The sequence below is a fragment of the Cylas formicarius genome, unplaced genomic scaffold, assembly GCF_029955315.1.
Source record: "Cylas formicarius isolate icCylForm1 unplaced genomic scaffold, icCylForm1.1 PGA_scaffold_10__41_contigs__length_53128322, whole genome shotgun sequence".
NCBI lineage: Eukaryota > Metazoa > Arthropoda > Insecta > Coleoptera > Brentidae > Cylas > Cylas formicarius.
In genome coordinates, this window is record NW_026844214.1 from 2,514,903 (window position 1) to 2,541,753 (window position 26,851).

Genomic DNA, 26,851 nt, shown 5'->3' on the forward strand with positions numbered 1-26,851 from the left:
AACAACAACGATTTGTAAAGTTGGATACGTTATTACGGGCGCTAATTATAGCACGCCTTTAGAAATATCCGAAAGGACACGTCACGCTAATGCCGTTTATCGATTAAATGATTACGACTCAGTGGTGTCTCGGATAGGTTCTTGTTTTTTGCATTTGTTTCATTGTAGAGCACTTATCGTCCTGTGGCCTATTATATTATTGTGCATTAGCGATTTAACTCAATCGAAGGCTGACGAAAATAATTTTAAATTTGGGTAATTGCGGACACCCAGTGATAAACGCATAGCAATAGTGATTTTCATTTCGAAGTAAGTTTTTTCCCCGTATGAGAAATAATTCACCAACTCTCGTAATTGTTGTTCTTTGTGAAAAACAACTTAGTTGACCACCCAAAAAGCCTTGAGGGCCGTTATAACAAACGATCTTAAATAAGAGATCCAGTCAAAGGAATAGTAAAAAGGCCAAATACCTTCATATATTTGGTCCAATAGCGCATTCCTGTTCAGCAATTAGCAAAATAAAGTATATTTGAGACCAAAAGAACACAATACACTTGGTTCCAAAAATCCAAAAATCCAATACACTCTTTGTAGAAAAACCCTCAAATTGGTTGACCACAAAAAAAACCTTGGTAGTGGTTAGAACAAACGATTTCAAATAAGAGATACACTTCCAAGCAATAGTAAAAAGACTTTCATGTATTTAGGTCAGCAATTGTGGAAACACAGCGTATTTGAGATCGATGCTGGTTCCAACAACCCGAAAATCCAATACATACTTATGGAAAAATCCTCAAATTCGTTGGCTAAAAAAAATAGACCTAGGGGTGATTATAACATAGGATCTTAAATAAAAGATCAACATCGCAGAAATAGTAAAAAGAAGAAAAACTCAAATTGGTTGACCTCCAAGAAGATATTGGAAACAACAAAGGATCTTAAATCAGGGATCCACATCACAGTTATGATAAAAGAAGCAAACACCTTCATATATTTGGTTCAGAAGATCATTTCTGTTCAATAATTATGCAGATAAAGCACACAAAAGACCGGACTGGAATTTCCTCCAGACTGAAGATAACTACTACCTTCAAGGAGGCAAGGAGGAGACTTAATCCAATCCAGAAAATTACATCTGGATGCTTCCTAACAAGAGGGGAAACAACACTCAGTGGTCACACAAAAAAATGCGCAGAGATGCGGAGAGATGCGCAAAGCGTGCCAGGCGGACATCATTACCAACCAAGTAGTATATGTTTGTAGCCCACTTGGCCATGACACTGTGCTGTAAATGCTTTTTAGAGTAGGCTGGATACGTTCGTAAATCTGAATATAATATATATATATGTATATATATATATATATATATATATATATATATATATATATATATATATATATATATATATATATATATATATATATATATATAATTACAGTGACAGTGTAATAATAATGATAATAAGTTCAGAGACCTACATTACAAAAAAGGTATGTTTTGTTTAAAACTTGCTGAACTGAGTAATGATAATGATGGTGTTTTCTTCTCAAAAAGAAAGCATTTTTTAATTAGGATGAGAAGGTTTGATTCCAGATTCTCGGATTTTAATATATCTGAAATAAAAAATATGTATAATTGTTGAAAGGTTTCTAGTATGGCAAACTGGTTTCCAAAGTTCAAATTTTGGTTTATAACTGCCATCAAAATTGTTGGTTTCGTTAAATGTAATCAGTTGGCACTACTGACTCTTTTGACGGTCGACATCTCTTCAACTTTTTGGCGATATGACAATTAGTGTCTGTTGTTGTGGAGTTTCGGATTGCTTTAATAATAAAATAGTAAAAAGCACAGCAGTAAAGAGAAAAATTGCTGAGCCGAGAATAAATAAATGTGTGATTAAAGTATATAAGGCATTAAACTTTTTTAAATAATCTCAACTATAACATGACCGTAAATTTACCAGACATTGAAGAACAGTCTCTTATTACGCCCAATAACTATAGAATTTTTCTAACTTCAAATCACTAACAGGTTCCTTCCGAATAGACCTATGGAAATTGGTTGGAACAATGACCATATATCAATCAACTTATGACCTTTATTCAAATTTCCTCCTGCTGTCGTTTGTGTTTGACATTTCTCATCCTAATTGAAAAATGGTTGCCTGGAACACATTTTTCTGCGTAACGGTCAAATTTATGAACAAATATCGGACAGAAACCATAACCATCATTATAAATAAATATATCTTGTTAAAGGTCCATAGTACATCTACTATTTGCGCATTTGCAAAGTTTTTGAAATTGTTTCTATACTTCAAATATTAGTTTGTACTTGCTGTCAAATTTGTTGGTTTCATTAAATATAATCAGTTGGCACTACTGATTGTTTTGACAGTCGACACTTCTTCAACTTTTTAACAATATGACGATTATTGTCTGTTGTTGCATCAAGTTTCGGATTGTTTTAATAATAAAATCGTAAAAAGCACAGCAGAGAAGAAAAAAATTGCTGAGCTGCGAAATAATAAAGGTTTGATTAAAATATATACGGCAATAATTCAAATAAACTTTTTTAAATAAACTCAACTATATCCTAAGGGTCCACAAAACCTTAAATTTATCAGATATTGAAGAAACGTCTTATAAAAATTGGTTGGAACAATGACAATATCACGCGAGTCGGTTATCAATCAACTTATGACCTTTATTCAAATTTCCTCCTGGTACCGTTTGTGTTTTATGGTTTCTGTTCGACATTTGTTTATAAATTTGACCGGTACCCAGAAAAATGCGTTCCAGACAACCATTTTTCAATCTACTGTTTGCGCATTTGCAAAGTTTTTAAAATTGAAATATTAGTCTGTACATGCTGTCAAATTTGTTGGTTTCATTAAATATAATCAGTTGGCACTACTGATTGTTTTGACAGTCGACATATCTGAACGTTTTTTGGCAATTTGACAATTAGTGTATGTTGGTGCGTGGTGTTTTGGTTTGTTTTAGCAATAAAATAGTCAAAAAAGCACAGTTTTTCCGAGGGTTTAGTAAGTATGTGTAACAAACTCGGGTTTGCATGCGCATGATCCCGAGTCAGATTTCACAGAGCGTGCATAGTTATGCAGCATTAATTCTGGCGATTCCGACAAACCGTTTAAAACACAATTTGCGGTATTTTAGATGAATAAAACATCATTAATGAGCAAGTCGTCCGCGTCCGCCGCTCCTCTTTGCTACGTTAATGAGAAGGAATTTTTCCGATATCGTTCGGCCGGCTAGTGGTCACTTTTAGTTGTCATAGGGATCGCTGACGTTTCCCGACGAACTGAGTGAAATTGAGCGAGCGTTTCGCGCTTCAGTTTCCGTTTATGGTGGATTACTTGTTGACATGTAACCTTGGTTCGAAGTCGTCGGAAAGCCGAAGCGCTTAGTAGACAGGTTAGACGATTATTGCATTTAAGACCGTAACTGACTGTAATGATTAGCTATACAGTGTAATTTTCCAATATCAGACACGTGTTAATAACTTTATATTTAACCCATTTTGTCCCACCTATTCTATGATTTTTTTTGCCACGTCCAGGAAATATTTTTCTGTTATTGTTAAAAAAAATCAATTTACTTGATAGAATTTGCTGGACAATACCAACAGCCATTTCATGATCTAACCTTTAACGGCATAACGATCGAAAAGTTCTTGGCTACTTTTTTAGACGGAAGATTGTGTTGGAGGGATCAAATGTGTGTTAGGAACTCAAGGAAACCTGCTCTGCAATTAAAACTTTAAAACACAAAGTTTCTTTTGAAGGTCTTATAAATCTATATTCTGCAAATACGTACTTGCTTACAAGGTTTTATCATGGGGTCAAGCAACTGATATTGATTGAATATTTATTATTCAAAAAACAATAATTAGATTAATTTTTAACCAATGCAATCATGCATAGAAACTTTTAAGTCAGAAAAGGTCTTAACATTCTATGGAGATATATCTTTATCACAGTTATAATTCAAAATTATTTAAAAATAATTGAAAATGCACATAATAAAAAATCAACCAAAGATTCAAAGATAAAAATAAAAATTAAATCTAAAACAATTATTAATAAATTTTGCGACTTCAATTTACTTTTTACAGCACCTTGTTTCATAACTTTTAAAACTGACAAAGTCTACTATGTATATTCCTAGTTTTGGTGAATAAATAAAGAATTGTAATTTAGTTAAGAAGATAGAAACAAACGTTTTTGAAAAATTTGTCCACTTACTTTTATATTGAACAATAATTAGATTGTGTTTTTTATTTTTAATAAAGCTTAACGAGGTGGCTTTTCAAGTATGTCGAGAACATTTTTTTTTGTCATTTGTTTTTATAGATTTGATACCTACAAATATTGTATACAAAATGGTAGGCTTTAGACTAACGATTTTTAATATTAACGAAAATCCCAAATTTCCCAGCAGTGAATAAATCATTCCGCTGTTATTTTCCGTTATACCCACATTCTTATCTATCATTTCGTCCAATTACGTAAGTAAACTAAAAATAATACTAAAGTACGGTATTCTCCGGACACAAACCTGGGTAGGTACTTAAAATAATAAGATTTTGTTACACGTTTACCGTGATTTTATTCCACAATTGGTCCTCTTCTACTGCGTCTATTATACTATATCAAATAAAAGTATCGAAAACGCCAAACAGAAAACGGATGTTCTGGATTTTCTCTATCATCAAAGCCGGTACAATTAAAATAAATATCGCGGATTCTGATGTCGATGCCAGAGGCGCATCGGTCTAGTAGAATTATTCGATAGTAGTATAGTAGTGCCGATTCTAAGCCACTCTTGTTGCTGCGTGAAAATTTTGAATCTTCGGGTATGTTCGGATGTATTCGGGTATATTCGGGTGCATTCAGCAGCTAACAACCAAGGTTTTTGCTAAATTTTTTATATTTATTTTTATTTATTTACTAATCTTTGGATTCCTCCTGCATCGGTTGTTGATAAATCAAACTTGCTGACGTAAAGTTAATCAATGCTAAACCGAAACTGGCTCGTATTCTAAACCTTCAAAATATAAAATAAGTCTCGCACAATTACCTTGGCCTTTACTTTCGCTATAACTCATCTTTTGAACAAATTATTTGAATGTTGCTGTGCTTTTGACGCGTTACTGTTAAGTATTTAAAACTTAATGTAAAAATAAATTCATTTGTTTTGTTTTTGAGAATTCCTGCTGTCACCGATAATCACAGCCTACTTTGCAGTTTTAAAATGTATTGTAGTCATTGTCATGCATGTATAATAATTAGGTTATATATCATAGATATAAGAAAGTGACTAACTGATAGGAATTAAGGAAAGACCTGGGCAAGCTGTAAGAATGAAATATGGCCGAACATGTCCGTACCTTGCTTAGAATTTAATTATTTGGGGTTTTATTATGAAAGATACTAAACAATATTTATTTATTTATGTATGTATTTATGTTTAAATCTAAAATAAAATTACAAATTATTTTGATTACCTACTTAAATTACTTAAAATTATTCACATAACACATCAGTATCACTATCGCTATCATCGCCTGTTCTAATTATTATTTGTTTTATATTATTTTCAATATGAATATACGATTGTTCCGCTTTATCTATATGTTTAACAGAATTTGCCCAACTTTGTGGAAGGATGTTAAAAACTTCGGCTTTTATAAGTTGGAGGACATTGGAGTTAACAAGGGGAAAAACATTGTTACGACGAATGACAGATTTCAGTTCATGCCAAACATGTTCAATGGGATTAAATATACAGCGGTAACGTTAGTCAACTGTCTACTGTGATAACTTGCGTTATCCATTACAATTATGCTATTAGTAGGAATGTTTGGATCTAGTTTGTTTTTAAACCAACTTTCAAATAAATCAGCGGTGGTGTCTTCATGGTAATCCAGAGAAGAATCTTTAATATTTTTCGCAGACAGAGAAAGTCCATTTGAAATCAACCATCTTTACAGCCAACATGCAAAATAGTTATTCTTATACCTCTTTTTGATGGCGCGTTTGTTTAACACTTATCAGTTGAGTCAATCCAACCCTTTTCCGGGGTATCATAAGTATCGAACCAGGTTTCATCCAAGTAAATAATTGGCCTTTGTTGTTGTCTGTAAATCCTAATTTTTTCTAGATATTCCAGTCGCCATTTCCGAATTCAAAAAGATTCCATTAAAACGTGCCTTTTGTCAATTTTTTTAAATCTAAAACCCATATGTTGAATACACTTCCATAAGGTAGTTCTGCCACATTTAACACCGGTTTCATCGTTTTCAAGCCTCCTAATTAAGATATCTAATGTAGGCTCGCTTTGTATAACAGGTAAATCTTACGTCGTCTTATATCTTGATCACTTTCATCTACACTCGAGAAAATGTCAGCATTGCTTCTTTTTTTCCTCGCTGAAATGAAATTCACAATTCTCCATACAGTTGATATTGGAATTTTCGTCAATGTGGCCGTTTCTTCTAAAGATGCTTGCTTCCTGGCACCACGTTCAATGAGAGTCAAATAAACATTGTTTATAACTTCCTTAGTCTCAATAGAACAGTGTTTTCTACATTTGGGCGAAAGCATCTCCTGAGATACACTAGACTCGCACATATTTTGCATAATTAAATTCCGAAATTTTTGGTAATAATCTTGTTGCATTGTATGTTAGTGACCACCCTTGGATAATCCCATTCAAAAGCAATTGGTCACTTTCTTGTATCTATGACCAGACTATAGCTGTACTATTGTCTATTTTCGTTCAGTTCTGAATATAAGAAAGGACAACAGTGGCAAGTGTGGGGTTGCTTTCGGACTCTTTGTCTTTGGAAGAAGAGCAGATGTAAGGTGTTTTAATTCTTACTTTAGTGATTCGGGCTGGGATAGTTTTGCGACTCTGACAAGAGAGTTGATGACTTCATGCCGTATACTAATGTAAAAATGCATTAGGGTATCTTTCTGTGTGCGTATGTTTTCTGTATACATAATGACCCAATATTTGGTCTGGTTTGCTATAGTTCACATTATATAAGAATTGGAGATTATTACTAGTTTCTAATTTCTAATTTAATTCAATTCTAATTCAGTGTGTGTATAGAGCAATATATAAATTCTATACACCCTAGAAGACGTAATGTCTTTATATACGTATGTTTTACCATTAAATTGGAAACTAGTAATAATCTCTCATTCTTTGATATTCTTATCAATAGAAAATCAGACCTAGCATTGGGTTAGTTTTCGGTTAGCTTCTCGGATTTTAATATGGCCAAAATAGGGTTGAGAGTTTCAGGAATAGGGACTCTAGTAAAGGAAGGAATGAAAGGAATTAGGTACGAATCTACGATATATTTTGGTTAAAACAGTTAAAAATATAATCAATTTTGTCTCAACAGAAGCTTATTTACAGTAATTTTATTCTCGTAATTAATTTGTTCGTCTGTTATTAAAGTGATTTAATTCACTTCAGGGAGAAATTTCTTTCTGAGTGGCTCTCGCTGGTGCACGCAAACCAATCTCGTGACACTGCAATTTCAAGTCTTTACTTTTACTTCTTCCATCCAAACTGTTATATCAACTCAAGATCTGCGTAAGAAATTCTTATAAGAACTTTGTATTGTATTTTCCACTCCCCCTATAGTTTGTGGGAGCTTCGGAAAATACAATGTGTATAATTTTACCCTACACTAACCAACAACTATATAGGGTTGTGGAATTTTTTTTGCGTCAATTAAGCGAAATAAATTTAAACATACAATGAAATTTATGTTGTGCGTTATCGCTAAATATGGTATTCAGGTATTCCTTGAAGATTGATATACACTCATGGAAAAATTTAAAAACAACGTTAAAGATATGATCAGAATTAAATATGATTTTGCTTCATTGATGCTTTTTAATAAATCAGCAGGAAGCTATATGATTCTAAAATGTCTTCTTGAATCTAAAATACTTTTTCTTATTTAAAAAAATGTATTGTCTGCATTCGCATTGAAAATGAAGCCATTCAAATTATACTCGTAATTAACAGATAATGATCATTATGAATTTTAAGGAAAGTCCTTTTTTTCTGTTAACGCTATCTTTAGAGTAGAAAGTCCTATTTTTTGGTTTTGTAACAGGTTTTCTTATAAAATATAATATTTTTATTAGAATTAAATTCTCCCCGACTTTGAATTAATAATATCAGTCTTACTTAAAATAAAACGAACAGATTTTTTTCAATCATATGTAATAGCCTTGACGTACCTTACTTTAAAGAAAATTATTAAGAATGTTAAGTGTTATCTTTCACCCCTTCTTTGTTTGCGCTATTTTGTAATAGCTACTTTTATATCGTCCATATGTGACATACAGTGTGTGCCATTTCAGAACTGTACACTAGGGCGCTTCAAAAAAATTTTTTTTTCAGCTCTTACCCTCTGAAATGTTTCTTTTTGATATAAAAAAATCCTCACCAAAAATGAGCCCTGTAGCTCAACTCTAAGGGGTCGCTATTTTTATTTTAGTTTCCCATTTAATTAACATGGGAAACATTCTTTTTTCACTAAAATTAAATTTACGTATAATGTTCGCGATTTTTTACAAAAAACCAATTTATATTGTTAAAGTTGAGTCTTTAGGCTTTCCAAAACCGTATAACAAAGTATGAATATCATTAAAAAAAGATTAATTACAGCCATTTAAAAATTACTAAATTTTGAACTTTTCAGAAATAGCTTCTAATAATTTTTTATCTACATACTTTCTCAAAATTTGTATCCAAATTTTAAAATGGTTTTCAGTACGTAGTGTAGGTGGCAGCACTAATTCTAGATCATACGGTACAGTTGTCAAAGTATCAGTGTCTTCAACACATATAATTATTAAGAAATTGTTGTGTATTGTCATTCTTTAAAGCGCTCAGTAATTTGAATTATTATCAGTAAAATGGCTGGAAAGAAAATTTATTTGGTTGGTTTTTCTTGTAGAAAATTAATCAAATAAAAATTACCGAGTATAAGAAAAGTTTTACAATTATTTTTCTACAAACATACAGATTCTCATAATCATACTTTGTTATACGATTTTGGAAAGCTTAAAGACTCAACTTTAACAATATAAATTGGTTTTTTGTGAAAAATCGCGAACATTATAGGTAAATTTAATTTTAGCGAAAATAGTATATTATGCAACAAGTGCATAATGCATGAGTTAAAAAGTTTACGGAACGTGTTGCATACAATATTTCTTCTACAACCTTTAGTTTTTGGGTACATTCTCTCAAAACAAGACGAATACATTCACTGACGTGACCGTCAGAATTGATAAACGTCAAAATTCAATGCGTGGGAAATACCTCCGAAAACAACCGATCGCCGCCGAACCCGTGCGGTAAAATCCCGAAAATGTCCGAAGTGGCTCGGATTCGTGGGAGACGAAACTGACGTGGTAAAGTGACGCTTCCCGCACGCTAGATCGGTGGGCAATTAGGTATTTTACAGACGGGAGTAGAAAATAGTATATTATGCAACAAATAAACGAATAAAACTATACCAAATTTTTATAATGTTTCAATACAGGGTGTTCGAAATATCATTTGCACCTGTCCGATTTCTCTAACAATAAAGTGCCAACGGATTCTTATTAACGACTGCATAAAACCTAACTATACTAATTTGCAGTAAGTTTTTTGGTAATTTGAATAATTCTTTTTTGCTGCATAAATCTTAGTAAAGAGAAATAAAACGGTTTTTTCGTATAGCACCCACTAAAGTTATGGCTGACACAGTTTTTTAAAGCGGAATATCGAAAAGTACTTTTAGAGATTTTTTCAAATTGAAAATGACAACAGAATCGTGTCCAGGACTACCTAAAAGTAACCAGACCAATGACCAAAGTTTTTAATATTAAAAAAAAAGTATTGTTAACCTTGTAAATAACTATTATTTTGTATACGATTTTAAGATGTTACAAATTTTAATTATGCAAATAATGATAAAAAATACTTTTTAAGGGACCTTTTTTTTAATATCAACTTAAAACAGCAGTATTATTAATACATAAAATATATATTAGCGAGTGAATTTGACCGTCGAATATTCGCTTCTCTTGTTTTGCAAAAAACACAAAATACATCAAAATCGAACCACAAGCAATCGGCGACAATTAAAAAAATGAACTAATCGGAAAATCAACAAGAAAAAGTTGGAGTAACAACACAACCAGTGGACTACAGAGAAGGAGCACGCAGAAACTAATGGCGGCTTTAACCCTTTGTTTTATTGGCTGGTAAAAGTCACGTGACAGCAGATCCTCTTTCCTTTTTAAAATGTTAAAGAAATCTTTTAGGAACAACAACCGACCGTATTACGTGTATACCTAATGTATTAACCATAGGAAAAAAGGAAATTGTTGATGTTTTAAAGTGACTAATTAAAAATTTATAAACAAATCAATAACAAAGTATTTTCAAACGTACCTAAAATGTTATACTTCGATTAGTTAAATTGTATAAAAGAATTGATTTATTACAAGGTGATTTCTTTTGCATTTTAAACCGCATTTTTTCTGACGTAGGTTAATTGTTAATAATTATAAAATAATATAAAATAATGATAGATGACACTCTACAATTGCAAGATGTTATTTAAAATATTTTTATCGAACTTGACTGGTCGATTAAGAAGTGATCAACCGACAACCCATTTTACTGATTATTTTTCCCCCTGAAACGCTCGTAAATCAATACAGGATCCGGAGAAACTGTTTTCCCTATTATTTATTAACGTTTCCCGTAACTTAACATGGTAATTTCGCGATCGATCAAAATTGAATTATCGCGTTTTGCGCAATTTTCACGTATCACCCCGGTTTTCTTGTTTCAGAAAAAATGTCAGTTAATGGCCTGGCCAAAAGGAACGCGAAACTACTGCAGGGCATAAAAGGGCACTCCAGTGACGTGACGAGTTGCGATTTTGCCCCTAATTTCACTCTCGTGACTGGCTCTAGGTAAGCACGGTTTGAGGGGTTCATTAAATAGGTTTCTAGTTCTAGATGAGCAAGATCACGTCAAGTGGACCCTCCATTTACAACTTGATCATAAAAATTTAATCTATATATATATTTTTATAAGTACTTATGATGGAAAATGGCCCCCCCAACGATTTTTAAAATTTTTCAGTTTTTTAGGGCAATCGTTGCCCTTTTCAGCAATATGGATTTTGTTGGTATCTGTGATGAAATAAAGGACATTTTTTATTTATTTATCAGTATGTTCATATACGTTCAAAAAGACGTCACATAGAGACCATTGAAATAATGAAAAAAACACGATAAATATTAGAATACGAAATATTGAAATGCAACCTTTTATGAAGTTTTCTGTTAGATATTTATTTATTTTTCATTTTTTTATTTATTTATTGCATCAGCTGGTGTCGGTGAGAATTTTCTTTGATTTTCCAATAATTCTCCAATTCTTCATTTACGTGGTTTTGAGTTTGTCTTGGCCTTCTGAAACCTCCGTAATTGGTCAAATTATTTTTGAACTTGTGAAATATTCGGATGTCTGGTTGGTGCTGCTCTGAATATGCACTGAAACACAGTTCATTGGCATTTTGCTTTGACAAAATGTAATACTTTATCGTATCATACTTTTTAAAATTGCTACATTTTAAATTGCTGAATGAAGCTTAAATTTGCCCACTAAAATAAATACGTGTTACAGAACACAAAATTCAATAACTGACATTGACATGCACGGCCTACTAATACTATATTTACGCCTTGTCTCATCACAGCTACCAACAAATTATTTGGCTGACGCGGGCAAGAATCGTAAGCCTAATATGATTGCCTAATCTGCCAAATTTGTCCGCACACGAAAACTCTCGCTGGCTGTGAAGTCCTGTATTGGTGCGTTTACTATGTAAATGCATGGAAATAATCTGAAACTGACCCGAGTTTTGATTGACTTTGAGTATTTTGAGTAGCTAATATAGCATCTTTTTAGTACTTATTTAATAATTATTGGGAAGTAGCATAGGGTAGGATCTCAGGTAGGGTAAAAATAATACTATTGCAATCAAGTTTGGCTTATATGCATTATCATGAAATACATATATGAATTAAATATTGTTACACATAAATACATAAAATTAGCGAACAAAACGATTTACTTGTAAAACTTTTTGTTTTACGTCATTCTACCATTTTAAATATACAAAAATCAAGAAATACTTATAAACTAGAAATCCCTATTTTTGGATATATTAAAGAACATATTAAAAAACAAAAAATATATTAGGCATACATAACAACTATTTATAGGTGGTAGGTAAATAATAATACGTATTTATATGTACCTTCGTATGTACATAATATAAAAAATACATATTACTTCAATGTTTATTTCAATTTCAATCTTTATTTTACAATTTTACCATACTTTCTAATTTTTTTTCTGCGGGTATCATCTTGCAAAGATTTTTTTTTTCGACAGACATGCCTTTTATCTGCATTAAGTTTGTCCTCTCTTCTAATGAGTGTTTTTTTTTCGATGTATAGAACTTTAAGTTGGCATTACTGTTCAAGATGGCGACCGATTTAACAGCTGTCAAGTGATTTATTCTCAGTTTGGTTTGGCAATTCATCATGAATAGACTCACACCTGAACGATGCTTGCAAATAGTGCAATTTTATTTCGAAAATAATGGTTTTATGCGGAATACGTATCGCGCACTACGTCTATTTTATCGTTGACAAAATCGTCCATCACAGCAGTTAATTCGATTAACCATGGAACGTTTTCGCACCACGTTTACTCTTATTGATAACTCGCATCCCCAGAGACGCCGTACGGTGCGTACAGAAGAAGATATTGCTGCTGTAGAGCGTAGCATTGAGGAAGACACGAATGAGTCCATCCGCCATCGAGCACAAGAATTGGATCTGTGTCCATCCACTTTGTGGAAGATTTTGCTGAAGGATCTTGGTTTAGGTGCTTACAAAATCCAACTCGTGCAAGAATTGAAGCCAAACGATCATCAAGTAAGGCGTAGATTTGTCGAATGGGCCCAAAACGAGATTGCTGTTGTTCCCGATTTTCATAAGCGAATTTTGTTTAACGATGAAGCGCACTTCTGGTTGAATAGCTACGTCAACAAACAAAACTGCCGCATTTGGAGCGAAGCTAATCCTCAAGTGCATGTCGAAACACCGTTACATCCCGAAAAACTGACTGTTTGGTGCGCTTTATGGGCTGGTGGAATCATTGGTCCGTAGTTCTTCAAAAACGAAAATGATGGAGCGTTACAGTCAATGGTGATCGGGATAGAGCTATGATTACTAACTCTTTCATTCCTGAATTGAATAACCATGATGTCCAGGAGATGTGGTTTCAACAAGACTTCGCAACATGTCACACAGCTCGTGCCACCTCGTGGTGACCGCCTAATTTCACGTTTTGGACCTGTGAATTGGCCTCCAAGATCTTGTGATTTAACACCGCTAGACTACTTTCTGTGGGGCTATGTAAAGTCATTAGTCTATGCGGATAAGCCACAAACGCTTGACCATTTGGAAGACAACATTCGCCGTGTTATTGCCGATATGCGGCCACAAATGTTGGAAAAAGCTATCGAAAATTGGACGTCCAGATTGGACTACATGTCACAAGATTATCTTTCGGATTAATAAAATTCATGTCAATCGAATAATCCATCGTTGTTTTATTACAACTTAAAGTTCTATACATCGAAAAAAACACCCTTTACATCGAACTATCTTCTCGTTCCGAATAGTTCGGGATACTAGATCTTTCCCTTTTGGGAAACCGATGAAAACTACGTTTTCGAGAACTTGCTTTTTCATCAAAATAGTTGTTATTGCACCCATACATGGCACATCTCGTTCCAAGCATACCTAACTATTTTTTGATGTAACTTATCCCACTGGTAAAAGAAATGTATTTCTTACCTTTACCTATGTTATTATGTATAACATTTTGAGCTTACCTCCTAACTAACCACACCGCTAATAAACAGCACGAACACAAAACTTTTAAGTCATTGTTTAAGGTTAAAAATACTGTTTTTCTCAGTTCTCGCCACTCACTACTCACTCGCTAGTTTAAATTATTTGAATTGTTCAAAGAACACAAAATACAACGGTTTAATACTCGTTCAAATACACAAAAACCGTTAGAGGACTTCGCTTACGTCACAAGCGACCACGTGCGATCGATAATTTTGGCGAACGTATGTCTTATGGGATTGGGCAATCCTATTAGGTTTACGATTCTTGAACACGGGCTTTTTTTTAGGACCATAGCCAATTATGAAAATTTATAAGAAAACGGAGAACTGCAGAAGTTTTTCAAAAAATTTCAGAAATAAAAAAGTTTTGGGCAATTTTCAAAAGGGTCGAAAATTGAGAATCTCGGTTTAAATGTTTATCAAAAATCCTAAGTTGATAAGATTTTTCCTGTTAAAACACCCTGTACAGAGCGTCAAATTGAAATTTCTCCTGTATAATTTTCAGCGAAAAGCTTCGAAAAACAATAATGAGCCATTTTTTCTGACGGATGTCTATTGACTTAGGTTGTTGGTTTGTCTAACTTTTTTGCCTGATCTGAAATTTGTTTTTTCAAAACTGTCAGATTAATTAAATTTTTGACAATGTTTGGCACGTATCAAGTATTCCATTGGTCTAATTCTTATGTCACTTCCTAATATCTGGTCACACAGATAAGCGATAAAGTATAACTCCTTTAAAATGTTTAGCGACAAAACTGTTCGAGTATGGGATTGGACGAAAGGTGCGGGATACGTGGAGCGGCACAATTCGCCTCTTTCCGCTCACAAATATCAAGTGACCTGCGTGAGAGTTTCACCGCAAGGCTCGATGCTCGCCACAGCCTCCGTGGATGGAACAGCCTTATTATGGTGCCTGCATTCCCTATCAAAACTGTACACCATGACACAAGTTAACGGAGATGCGATCAGAGTTTGCAGGTTTCGGAATTTCAAAAAGGAAAACCATAGTTCTTATTTATAGTGGTCTATTTTTAGGTTCTCGCCCGATAGTGCCTTATTAGTTACCGCTGGCGATAACGGAGCCGTATGTATTTGGGATTTGATCCACAGAAGCCTTATTAGGTTAGTGGTTCGTAATTACCGGACGATTCGAACCCGGCGCCTTGGGCACATATCTCTTATAAACAAAAAACGCAACTGCAAATTTGTTGCGTTTTTTTTTGCTTCTTTTGTATATAATCGCTTTGTAAGAGGCGAATGTGACGTCATCCACAATTTTTTTCTAACCATACAATTTTTTTATCATAAGGTAGGAACATTTGTGTAAAAGGTTTTTCTTTATTTTTATTGTTTATATTAACAAATGCCTCCAAAAAGCTCTGTATGAAATATAAGAGGTCATTTCATTCACTTTGTACCACGAAATCAATAATGTAAAATTTCCACCATATCTTTATAGGACTGATGTTCTACAACCTCAGTATTAGACACAAAACTACAATGAAGGGTTCCTGCAAATTTTATGTGCGTTAATTTATATTTATTTTCCTTTTTACGAAACTTCTGGATTCCTCCTGCCAATCGGCAATCATCCTATTGGCTTCTTCAGATCTTGACTGAAACTGGTTCGAATTTTACTCTGTACCTGCTTATATATTGTTTGAGAGGGGCGGAGCTAAATGAGGGGCACAAACACCGTCTCGGATGACTAATGCCCATATTGGTGATAGGTAAGTACCTGGTCGTGGCGAAGATTGTTTGGTAGCTTATAGATTTATATAGATTCTTGAAGTTTTCGTTGGTAATAGAATTGATTACATGCAAGAATGTTGATGTGTTTATTTGTCATAGTCCCAAGGCTCTTTCATGTTCTTTGAACCTAGTATCTGGGATGACTGATTCCCCTATTGGTGACAGATAGAGAGACCTGAGTCGCGGTTAAGGTTCTTTAGGTTGTTTATAGATTTCTATCGACCCGCGGATTATTCGTTGTTAGAAGAATTGATTGCATGCAAGAATTTTAGTTTTATCGAATAAAATTTTGTGTCCGGTTGGCATGGAATGCTGTGAACTCCTGGCATCTCAAATGGAATTTTATCTTTGACGGACCGAAGATGAGAGATTTTTCGACAAGTAGTAAATCTGGTTTTGATGGTATATTTCTTTAGAACTTTTGATATGTGGTTAGTGATGTTTTGAATATAAGGAAGGACCACTGCTATTGGGAGGTTGTGATGAAGTGTATTTTGTGATGGAAGGCTTAATATATGTGTAAATTTTTATAGAAAAGAGGAGGGGTAAGGTGTTTTAATTCTGGGTTCAGTGACTCTGACTGAGATAGTTTTACGGCTCTGCAAACAAGAGAATTGATAATCAATGATTTTTGAGCCGGATGGTGATGTGACCATGCATAAAGGGATCGGTCTGTGTTCGTAGGATTTCTGTAAACACAATGAGTCCGATTTTGTATTGATAAGAATATTTAAGAACGAAAGGTTATTATTAGTTTCCAACTCAATGTTAAAACGTATGTTAGGGTGTATATAGTTTAAATATCTAAGAAAATCTACTAGGGTTTCTTGACCATGAGGCCAAATAACAAAAATATCATCTACGTAGCGTTCCCATAATTTTGGTTTTAGATAAAAAGTGTCCAGAGCTTTATTTTCGAAGGCTTCCATAAATATATTCGCTATGTTTGGTGATAGTGGAGAACCCACAGCTGTTCCCGACATTTGTTCAAGTCCAACTTCGACTTAGCAAAAACCGAGGTAGGATGAATCCAGAAGTTGTGTAAAAAGTATTACAGTAGTCTGTGAAAGTTTCTTTGAACAATTTTCTATTTATTTTGTTTTAATAAAAAAAGTTTGAATACAAAAATTATCAAAATCGAACCATAAACAAAGATTTTACATTCATTAAGTGGGACACACTATACACCCACCCAATTCCTAAACTGGTTCTTATACAGATTTGGTTAAAAATATTCATATGTCTTATAATATTCACGTCCTACCCTTTACATAATCAGTCTTTATTTGTTCCTTTATTGTTATTCGCTTTTATTAATAACATGCATAATGTTGGTGGCTGGTCATTTGTTAAGTTAACTGAACACAGAGCTAGGATGGATTGATTTTTTTCCTGGCTAATCATTAGGTAATCTACCTTCTTGTTATTTTTTTTATCAATTAAGTCCTTTATTATTATTAATCAAAAATTTTGGATTTTCTAGTTCTAGATCTTATCTTATTTCCAACAAGTTTCAACAAGCACGCCGAATCTGATCTGATCTTTCTCCATATACAGGCTGTCCCACAACATGACTGCCTTAACGTGGTGGTATGTCGCTGTGGTGATTTCAAGTTAAAAATGTCAAATAATCGTATAGTCGGAACGTTATTCTAACTGAGGTACAAGCAATTGAAATTTTAAAGACCATTTAAAAAGAAGCCGCCTTTATTGAATTAGTTGCTCCAGTATTACTTTCAGTTGTTAATATTTTTATTAAAAAGTCCAGGTGGCTGTGAATCTTATGTATTGTAAACGTCAATTAAATTAATACAATGTTTACTTTTTCGAATGAAGAATACGCCGACATTCACTTTGTTTGTTGATAATGATTTTGATTTGGATAACGATACGTTTTTCAACTCGTAGAGTGGCTTGTAGAACTGTTTTTACCAATATCTATCGATGTCTGCGAGAAAGGGGCAAGTTTGCTACAGCTACTTCTGAACGTCCAGTTCAACAGAAACTTGCTTCTACTATTGTCTGAAAAATAGATAATAGAGTTTACGTAGGCCTGATGAGACTATGGAGAACTTTACACAATTTCGGTTTGAATCCGTACTACATCTTATCTTTTTAAACTTTAAAAAATTCCCACTACGCTTCAAGACTTGAATTTAGTCGCGGGATATCGAGAAATCAAAGGATTTTCCGGAGTATATTATTTAGCCTCATTCGGATGAAACGGTAGCAATAACACCAGGAATTCATATTGTTGGGCTCTTGAAAACCCACTACAAATTCGGGAATCCCATTTTCTAGATAGATTTTCGGTAGTAACAGAATTTCTTAATCAAACCGGTAGGCTGGAAGTTCCTTGGCCAGCAAGGTCACTTAATCCCTTAGATTGCTTTTTATGGGGAAGACTGAAAACTTTAGTTTACGCGGAAAGTATTGAAACCAGAGAACAACTGAGACTGTTAGCAGGGCTACCCCTTCAAGTCTAAGAAGAGCTAGACTATGTATACAGCTATTGGGTGAACATTTTGAACAACTACTTCAATAAAATAGAATATAATTAAAAATTAAAGGGATTTCTTTTAAATGGTCTTTCAAATTTCAAATGCTTGTAGCTCAGTTAGAAAAGTGTTCCGGTTATATGTTCATCTGACATTTTTATTTGGCAGTTTACTGTTTTCGGAGAGAACCTTATACAGAATAGAATTTGTCATTTGGTTAGAGCAATACTTATCTACTAAAATAAAATCATTGCGGTTTCTCGTATAGTAACTAGGCACGCTGTTAAAAGACTTTACTTTATCACAGATGTAATCAGGTAATAGTTTATTTCTTAACTTATACATAAAAATATTTGCATTATAAATAATTCCTTGTTTAACCGTCATGGCATTAACAGCATTTGACATTAGGTTTACAAGAGTGTATCTGTTACAATATAAGATCGATCTTAATTGCTCTATTTTGAATTACTTGAAACTTTATTTATTTATCTTAAAGTTCGGTAAGTTATACAAGAGTGTGGAGCCAAATTTGAGGTGAGGTGCCGCAATGCTGCTATATAAAAGATATTTGGTGTACATGGCCTATTCTACATATAAATCCTACTTTTTGTGAAAATTTTCTCATTACATAATTACATTACATTATTTACTTAAATTTTTATGTTTTCTATATTAACGGTACTCAATTTTTGTTTCTTCCCAAAAATACAAAATTTAGACTTTGACGTGTTAATATTAAGTTTGTGTTTACATCACAATTCATATATTCGGTACAAATCACTGCTAATACTAGGTTTCATCTGATCTATGTCACTACCAACTATATACAACATTCCATAATCTGCGCATAATTCAATTTTGCTATCGTTAATTACCTTAACTAAATAACCAATTAAAAATAAATCAAAGATATGAGCCCATTGCGTTGCTACGCTACATAGAAATTGATAATTACCCCGCGATTTTCTAGAACTCTTTTCGAACACGAGGGCACTACGCAAGGCCTATCATTTACGCCCGATTCTCAGTTTTTAATAACCGCGTGCTCATTGGAGGTCATCAAAGTTTGGCACGTCCAAGATTTAATCGACACCACCGTCGATAATTGTTTGCCCATCACGAGGATGGACAACGTCCACGACATGGGAATATTTTCTATCGACGTATCCAAATATATCACCGTTGAAGGTAAAGTCTGTTCATAGATATAAGAAAGTGACTAACTGATACGAATTAAGGAACGACCCGGGCAAGCTGTAAGAATGAAATATGGCCGAACAGGTCCGTACTTTGCTTAGAATTTAATTATTTGGGGTTTTGTGAGGAAAGATACTAAACAATATTTATTTATTTATTTATGTATTTGTTTAAATCTAAAAGAAAAGTACAAATTATTTTTATTACCTACTTAAATTACTTAAAATTATTCACATAATATATAAGGTGGAGGCCTTAAAACTGTATGCCCTAGATTTTTTGCATAATTATCACGGACGTATTCCTTTTGTAGGTCCAAACTTTGTAGAACCTCAATTAATTGCTTTTTGGTATAATCTTCGTGAAAATAAATATCGCTATTATACATGTAGTTTTGGATTGTTGCTTTTGCGTCACATGAGGAAGGGGTTTTAAGTCAATTGTCTACTGTGATAACTTCATTGTCCATTACAATGACGCTATTAGGAGGAATGTTTGGAACTAGTTTGTTTTTAAACCAACTTTCAAATAAATCAGCGGTGGTGTCTTCGTGGTAATCCAGTGAAGAATCTTTAATATTTTTCGCAGACAGAGAAAGTCCATTTGGAATCCAACACTTATTAGTTGAGTCAACCCAAACCTTTTCCGAGGTATCATGAGTATCGAACCAGGTTTTTTTCTATATATTCCAGTCGCCATTTCCGAGATTCCATTAAAGATTCCATTAAAACTTGCCTTTTGTCAATTTTTTTAAATCTAAAACCCATGTGTTGATTACACTTCCATAGGGTAGTTCTGCCACATTTAACACCAATTTCATCTTTTTCAAGCCTCCTAATTAAGATATCTAATGTAGGCACGCTTTGTTCCTGGTATAACTGGTAAATTTTACGCCGTATTATATCTTGATCACTTTCATGTACACTCGAGAAAAAGTCAGCATCGCTTCTTTTTTTCCTCGCTGAAATGGGATTATTCACAATTTTCCATACAGTCGATATTGGAATTTTCGTCAATGTGGCCGTTTCTTCTAAAGATGCTTGCTTGCTGGCACCACGTTCAATGAGAGTCAAATAAACATTGTTTATAACTTCCTTAGTCTCAATAGAATAGTATTTTCTACACTAGACTCGCACATATTTTGCATAATTCGCACACGATTCAACACACGCTGTATTACATACGAAATAGGAATGATTACTAATAAACTTAAACTAAGTAGTATACCAGGTAGGTATAAAATTATTTTCTATTACGGACCACAATTTTATCTGAATTTAAATTCCGAAACTTTGGATAATCCCATTCAAAAGCAATTGGTCACTTTCTTATATCTATGAACATACCATATCACCAAGCCGAAGTTAAAATAGTTTACTCATATGAGCTCGATTTCAGAAGACAATCCATTCATACGCCATTACACGATGGCCACTTGCGGATGTAGCGACGAGATAAAACTGTGGAAGATCACGACGAAGTCTTTACACAAGCACAAGAATCCCTCTAGTGTTGAAGTGTCGATCGATCCGTTCGATGTCCTTGACGGGCATAACTCCTCCGTTACCTGTATCAGGTACAGCAACGTAGGATCTTACCTCATATCTTGTAGTTTAGATAAATCGGTGAAAGTTTGGGATACTAACGGCGCTTGCGTTTCCACCCTCTATGGACACCAGAGATATGTTAATTGTGTTGCCATTTCGAGGGATTCGTCTATTATAGCATCAGGTACTATAGTAGCCTGTAGTTTGATTAACATAAGTATGTGTTTAAGTTAGAGTTTAACTCAAGATCAGTTTTATCCTAGGTTTTGGGTTGTTGGAGTTATACCTGAAAATTGCGCTTTCTTTCTTTCTTCCGGGAAAAACTCCAAATAATATAAACATATATCCTATTATGAATCTCCATATTTCTGTTACATTTTTTCCTGATTGACTTTAATACATCGGCGATTTCCCTTCCCTTACGGATGCCACTGGTAAAAATTAATAGAGGCATACCAAATTTGATGAAAAGAAAGTAATGTTAAAATTATAACATTAAAAAATGAAATTGGAGTAATATTATACTATTATACTCTTACATTATTATTATACTATTTACAAAGCTTCAGGATTCCTCCTGCCTCGATTTTTGCTGAAATTGGACTTGAACAAACGTCGGAAACAGCTATGGGAAGCCTTTCAAAAGAAAGCTCTGGACACTTTTTATCTGAAACCCAAATTATGGGAACGCTACGTCGATGATACTTTTATTATTTGACCTCATGGTCCCCTACTAGATTTTCTTAGCCATTTAAACTATGTACACACTAACATACGTTTTACCATTGAATTATAACATAATAGTAATCTTCCATTCTTAGATATCCTTATCAATAAAAAATCAGACATAACATTCAGTCATTTTATTTACAGAAAACCTACGCACACAGACCAATCAATACCCTCCGAATCAAAAATCAAAAATTATCAACTCTTTTGTTTACAGAGCCGTAAAACTATCTCAGCCCGAGTCACTGAACACTAAAGTAAAAAACCTTACGTCTTCTCTTTTTAATCACAAAATACGCTTCGCGACAACTTTCCAAAGACAACGAAAGCAACCCCAACCTTGCCACTCTTGTCAAGTTGTTAAAAAATATAACGTCAAAACATTTTACCATTTGCCCAAACATTCTTTCATGTAATTTCTTCTACTAACGAAGAATTCGAGAATCTATAGAAATCTTTAAGCAAGCAAACAATCTTAACTGTGACTCAGGTCTTTACCTGTCACCAATATGGGAATTAATCATTCGAGACAGTGTCATCCTTCAAACAACATATAAGCAAGTACAGAGTAGCGTACGAGTCAGTTTCAGTCAAGCTCTGAAGAAGCCAACAAGATAATTGGCGAAACGTCAGCAAGTTCGAATCAACAATAACCGACCCAGGAGGAAATCAGTAAATAGTATTACAGTAGCTTGTGAAAAATTATAACTATAAGTTTAACAATGTATCTTTTAGGAGGAAAAATAATAACCCCCAAAATAGCAACCAGAAATTGTTAAATTATTTTCCATACTAGCATTGTTTTCAATTTTGCTTTGGTTTGGTTAATTTGTGCGTGTTGTATTTGCTTAATGCCAAACATCAAACTCCACACTGTTTCTGTGGAATAAGTACAATAAAAAAAGAATATTAATACAATAGTAAAATAATGTTTGTTACTGTTTTATAATAATCCTTTAGTTTTGGTTAATCGTTCTGACTTGTTACTTGTGCATTTCTTTGAACACCGTACATTGGGATAAATTTAAACAATTTTGGCCGAAATAGGAAATATTGGACTACCAAAATATCACTTCGCTAATTCGCCCTCGGACGAAGATGTTTGTTAAAATGTAAAAATATGTCCAGGAACAGAAAAGATAAAATGTGTAATAATTAATTTTGGCACAACTTTGTTTTTTTTTTTAATTTTGCTGAAATGTTAAAAGCTATCCATTCCGTAGCATAACATCATGTTCCAATAGAGTTTCTAAAACCGAAATTAAAACTATAGAGATATTACTTACATTAACACCATAATTACCTACTAATTTTTATTTCTTTAAAATACTAGAATATTTTTTTTAAGTTTAGGTTATACGAATACAATGAACGGCTAAAATAGGGAAGAAATTTATTTAAAAGTAGTAAGCAGAAAATATACAGGGTGGGTCAAAGAGTAGATGTCGATACCGAGTTCCTTTTTTGCGTCAAATTTTTATATTATACTTATCTCTTACTACTATTATAAAAAAAAAGAAATTTCATTTTCAAATGTACAAGTAGCTACTACCAGTCCAGTTATTAAATTGTCACAATTACAATTCTTTCAGTAAATAAACTGAATATGGCGTCTCTAAACGGTCCTACAAGTCTGCATGGATTATATCGCAAAAGGAGATATGGAAATGGGTTGCAGAATTAAATATTCCAAATTTAAGGAATATCGAATTTCTTCCAGCCAAATCAACAAGTGTATTACAGCCGATGGACCAGAGCGCAATAAAAAGTCTTAACAGTCGATACAGAAAAAATATGTTAATGGAAATATACGAGTCCGGAGACAAGTTTTCCATTAATATGCCAGATGCAGTCAACTTTATTAGTAAAACTTGGAAAGAGGTGACAGCAGAAACAAGCTCACTCCATCGTCATGCATTACCGAAACAGAATGCCAATAGGACTTGGAAGAGATGATCAGCCACAAAGCGAGTGGATAAAGCAGTTTCAAACAACAATTACGTTTACAAGTGAGGAGTTGCAAGATTTTATGGTGATAGATCAGGATTTGCCTACAACAGCAGACTTGACAGAGGAAGCCATATTATAACAAGCAAGAAAGGGTGAGGAAGAGCACTAAGAGGAAGAAGAAGGTGAAGAAGTTGATCTGCTTAAGTTAAGCTGCTAGGAAAAATTTTTATGTATCATGGGGAAGATGCCCCTCTCGAAAAAATGATGAAAATACAAGCCAAAGTACGAGATGCGTATTGGCAATCTGAAAAAATTCAAAAGAAAATGACATGAGTTTCGACTGTAATTAATTTAATTGTTATTAAGTTTTATTAATTAAACCGGAAAATAATATAGTGTACTTCATTTCAAAATTGAATTTGGTTTTCATTGCTTTGCTCGTAAAAAGTAAGAGATAGTTACGGGTGAAATTTGACACAGACTTCGAAAATGAATTTAAAGAAATTCTGTTCCATTTAGGAAAAGGACCTTGGTGTCGACATCTACTTTTTGTTTTACATTACGATGGATGTGTTCCAACATTTTTTTCGAAATCCATTACCTGATTTTTAAATGTATCTATCTGTTCTATATTTTAGTATTTTAGTGCATTTAACCAAAAGGTTTTTTTTACCAAAATCCAAAAAACCTTTCCGGTTTTTTTTAATCTATTTTCTGTATTATTGTTTGGAACCCAATAAAATCCCACGCTCTGGGAAAGCTCCATTTAATTGTCTACAGTACGACTCTGAGATGGCGCCACTAATATTATCACGGAACATAATATATAATACATTTACGGCCCAAAATTCTTCACTTTCATCCCATGGCGCACCGTAACGATTGTCTGCACCCGCCACATTATGTATATAATTTTATTGTTCGTGCATGGGGTGTCAAAAATATTAAAACTAGACAAAAAAAATGTTTAAACTCAAGTGTACATTTTAAGGCTCTACAGGTTCAAACGATAAATCGGTTATTGTGTGGGATCTTAACGGTGATCTGTCGATGGAGTCTGAGCTGTTCACGCCGATAGCCGTACATACGCATGGAGTGGTAGAAACGCATCTGGTGGAAAATTCCGACAGCGAAAGTTCGGAGGTTAAAGTGGTCGAGAAAATCGACGACATATTCGATGCGGGAGTCAACAGTTGTTGTTTTCACGGCAACCTATTGGCAACCGGCTCGGGGTAATAATAATAGCGTTTATTTAAAACATACACTGAATATAGGCCGATATACGATAAATGGTAATGACTGAAATAATGCTGTTACCGGTCCAGGGTAGTAGTAATGAAATTAAAAGACAAAATATGTAAATACGTTCTGTTGGATTGCGTATTGTATAATTATAATTATATAAATAATAAATACAATATCGCTTTCATCCACAGACGTAATGGTTATACGTTGTCCCAAGTTTTTTTTAGAATTATATTCCATATATTAACTTACAGCACTCGAACATTAATAGAGAATTAGACTGTTTAGGGATCGACTGTGAATTAGCAATTAAGGACATTAACTATTCTAATTTAAACAAACATGTATTAGCGAATATAATAAACTCTCAATTAATAGATAACAACAAACACTAAGAAATTTCTCAAGTGTCACTAGTAAAATCCATTACAAACAAAGCTTCTGAAAATAATATAATATTTACACGTGCAGATAAAATAAATAATGTAGTTGGCAACGACATCTTGAGATTTTGCTAATTAAATTCGCCAAAACGGCACCACCTATTTGGGACCCCCTGTAGAAGCTGAGGCACATCTGTCACACTGATTGAGTGGTGCATCATCTCCTTAGTTTGTGGTTAAATTTTCGTTTCAATACCTGGCTTTTTGATTTTGAAGAGGCTATTATTTTCTATGGTGCTCATGCAATTTTATTGTACATGCATCCTGTTAAAAGTGTCCTTCACGTCTCAGCAAACTTTAAAGCCACGGCAAATGTTGGTAAATATTTGTACAAATATAGTCCAGTCAGAGTATTTGTGCAGTTACGTCACGTATAATGACGTAATCAAAAGTGATCCATATGTCTTGGCTATATTGGCTATTAATTCGTTACTTTAAACGTTGAAATATCCAATTCTAAAAGCTAAATTGAAATTCCATTTTGTAAGGGTTTTTCTACAGTGGACATTAGTCATCATGGTAGAATCTACTAGAAATAAAATGAAATAATGGCATTATGGCAACTTGGTTCAGTGGCGTATTTATAGGAACGGTCAAAACGAAAAGCATCAAATATATGGGAGAAAACAAACATCAAGAGAAGAGGAGAGAAGGGGAACAAAAACTAGTCATAATCGGAAAAAAATATTTTCCTCGGAGTCTGATTCATCCATGTCGATAACCACTTTCCGAACATTAGATGCATCGATCAACTTCTCCCTTTCCCAAGCCTCTGTATGCTTACAATAGTTTTTCCATTTTTAGGGCGAAACCTGAAACAAAGTGTTGTGAATACTCCATCAGAAATATTATTATTATTTTACTTAAGCATGTGCTTCAGTCCATAAAAAACGCAGTAATAGATTATATTTTGAAATAATTTCATGTTCGGAGAAAAATACATATGTTATATTTTTTCTTAAGGTTAAGATAGAGCTTGTTCCTTTCCTCCGTAGATTTAAGAAGGTCCGTAGTTATCAACTGCTGACTCACAATTTCTCTTTTGACATGTGATTTATAACTTCCAAAGAGAAGATGCGACGCCATTGTTCTTGTTTGATGTCATTTCTTAAGTGATGATAATTTCTTACTTCCAATGGTGAAACATCAATTATTTTGTGTGCCCTAAAAAACAATGTTGTTTGTAATTTAAATCGTTATTTTTTAGCGACAAGATGGTGAGGATATTTAAAGTCGTTGAGGAGAATAACAATATCGAAGAATTAAGCTGTTCACCTTTGGAGGGTCACACCTACGCGGTGAATTACGTAGAATTCTCTAAAGACGGGAGCAAATTGGCTTCCTCTTCGCTGGACGGGTGTACGCTTATATGGGACCCGTTGGTACGGTAGTCCTCTAAAAGGTCGAGAATGTCATCAAATTTCAATT

The 26,851-nt window shown here is 33.6% G+C and overlaps 1 protein-coding gene across 3 annotated transcripts in view; it reads left to right on the forward strand.

The window, feature by feature from the left end:
* The window catches only part of LOC132700099 (WD repeat, SAM and U-box domain-containing protein 1-like), an 81,057-nt gene that overhangs the window by 33,129 nt on the left and 21,077 nt on the right, over positions 1 to 26,851 (forward strand). Inside the window, exons 1-8 of one of the 3 annotated variants that reach the window (XM_060667221.1) lie at positions 3,280 to 3,438; positions 10,910 to 11,033; positions 14,807 to 15,037; positions 15,095 to 15,181; positions 19,283 to 19,500; positions 20,908 to 21,240; positions 24,727 to 24,967; positions 26,631 to 26,805. In XM_060667221.1, coding sequence (XP_060523204.1) covers positions 10,915 to 11,033; positions 14,807 to 15,037; positions 15,095 to 15,181; positions 19,283 to 19,500; positions 20,908 to 21,240; positions 24,727 to 24,967; positions 26,631 to 26,805 — 1,404 coding nt within the window. In that variant the 5' untranslated portion in view covers positions 3,280 to 3,438; positions 10,910 to 10,914. Of the gene's footprint in view, positions 1 to 3,279; positions 3,439 to 10,909; positions 11,034 to 14,806; positions 15,038 to 15,094; positions 15,182 to 19,282; positions 19,501 to 20,907; positions 21,241 to 24,726; positions 24,968 to 26,630; positions 26,806 to 26,851 lie in introns of those variants that run through there. The other 2 variants (XM_060667233.1, XM_060667226.1) reach the window with 2 other exon arrangements.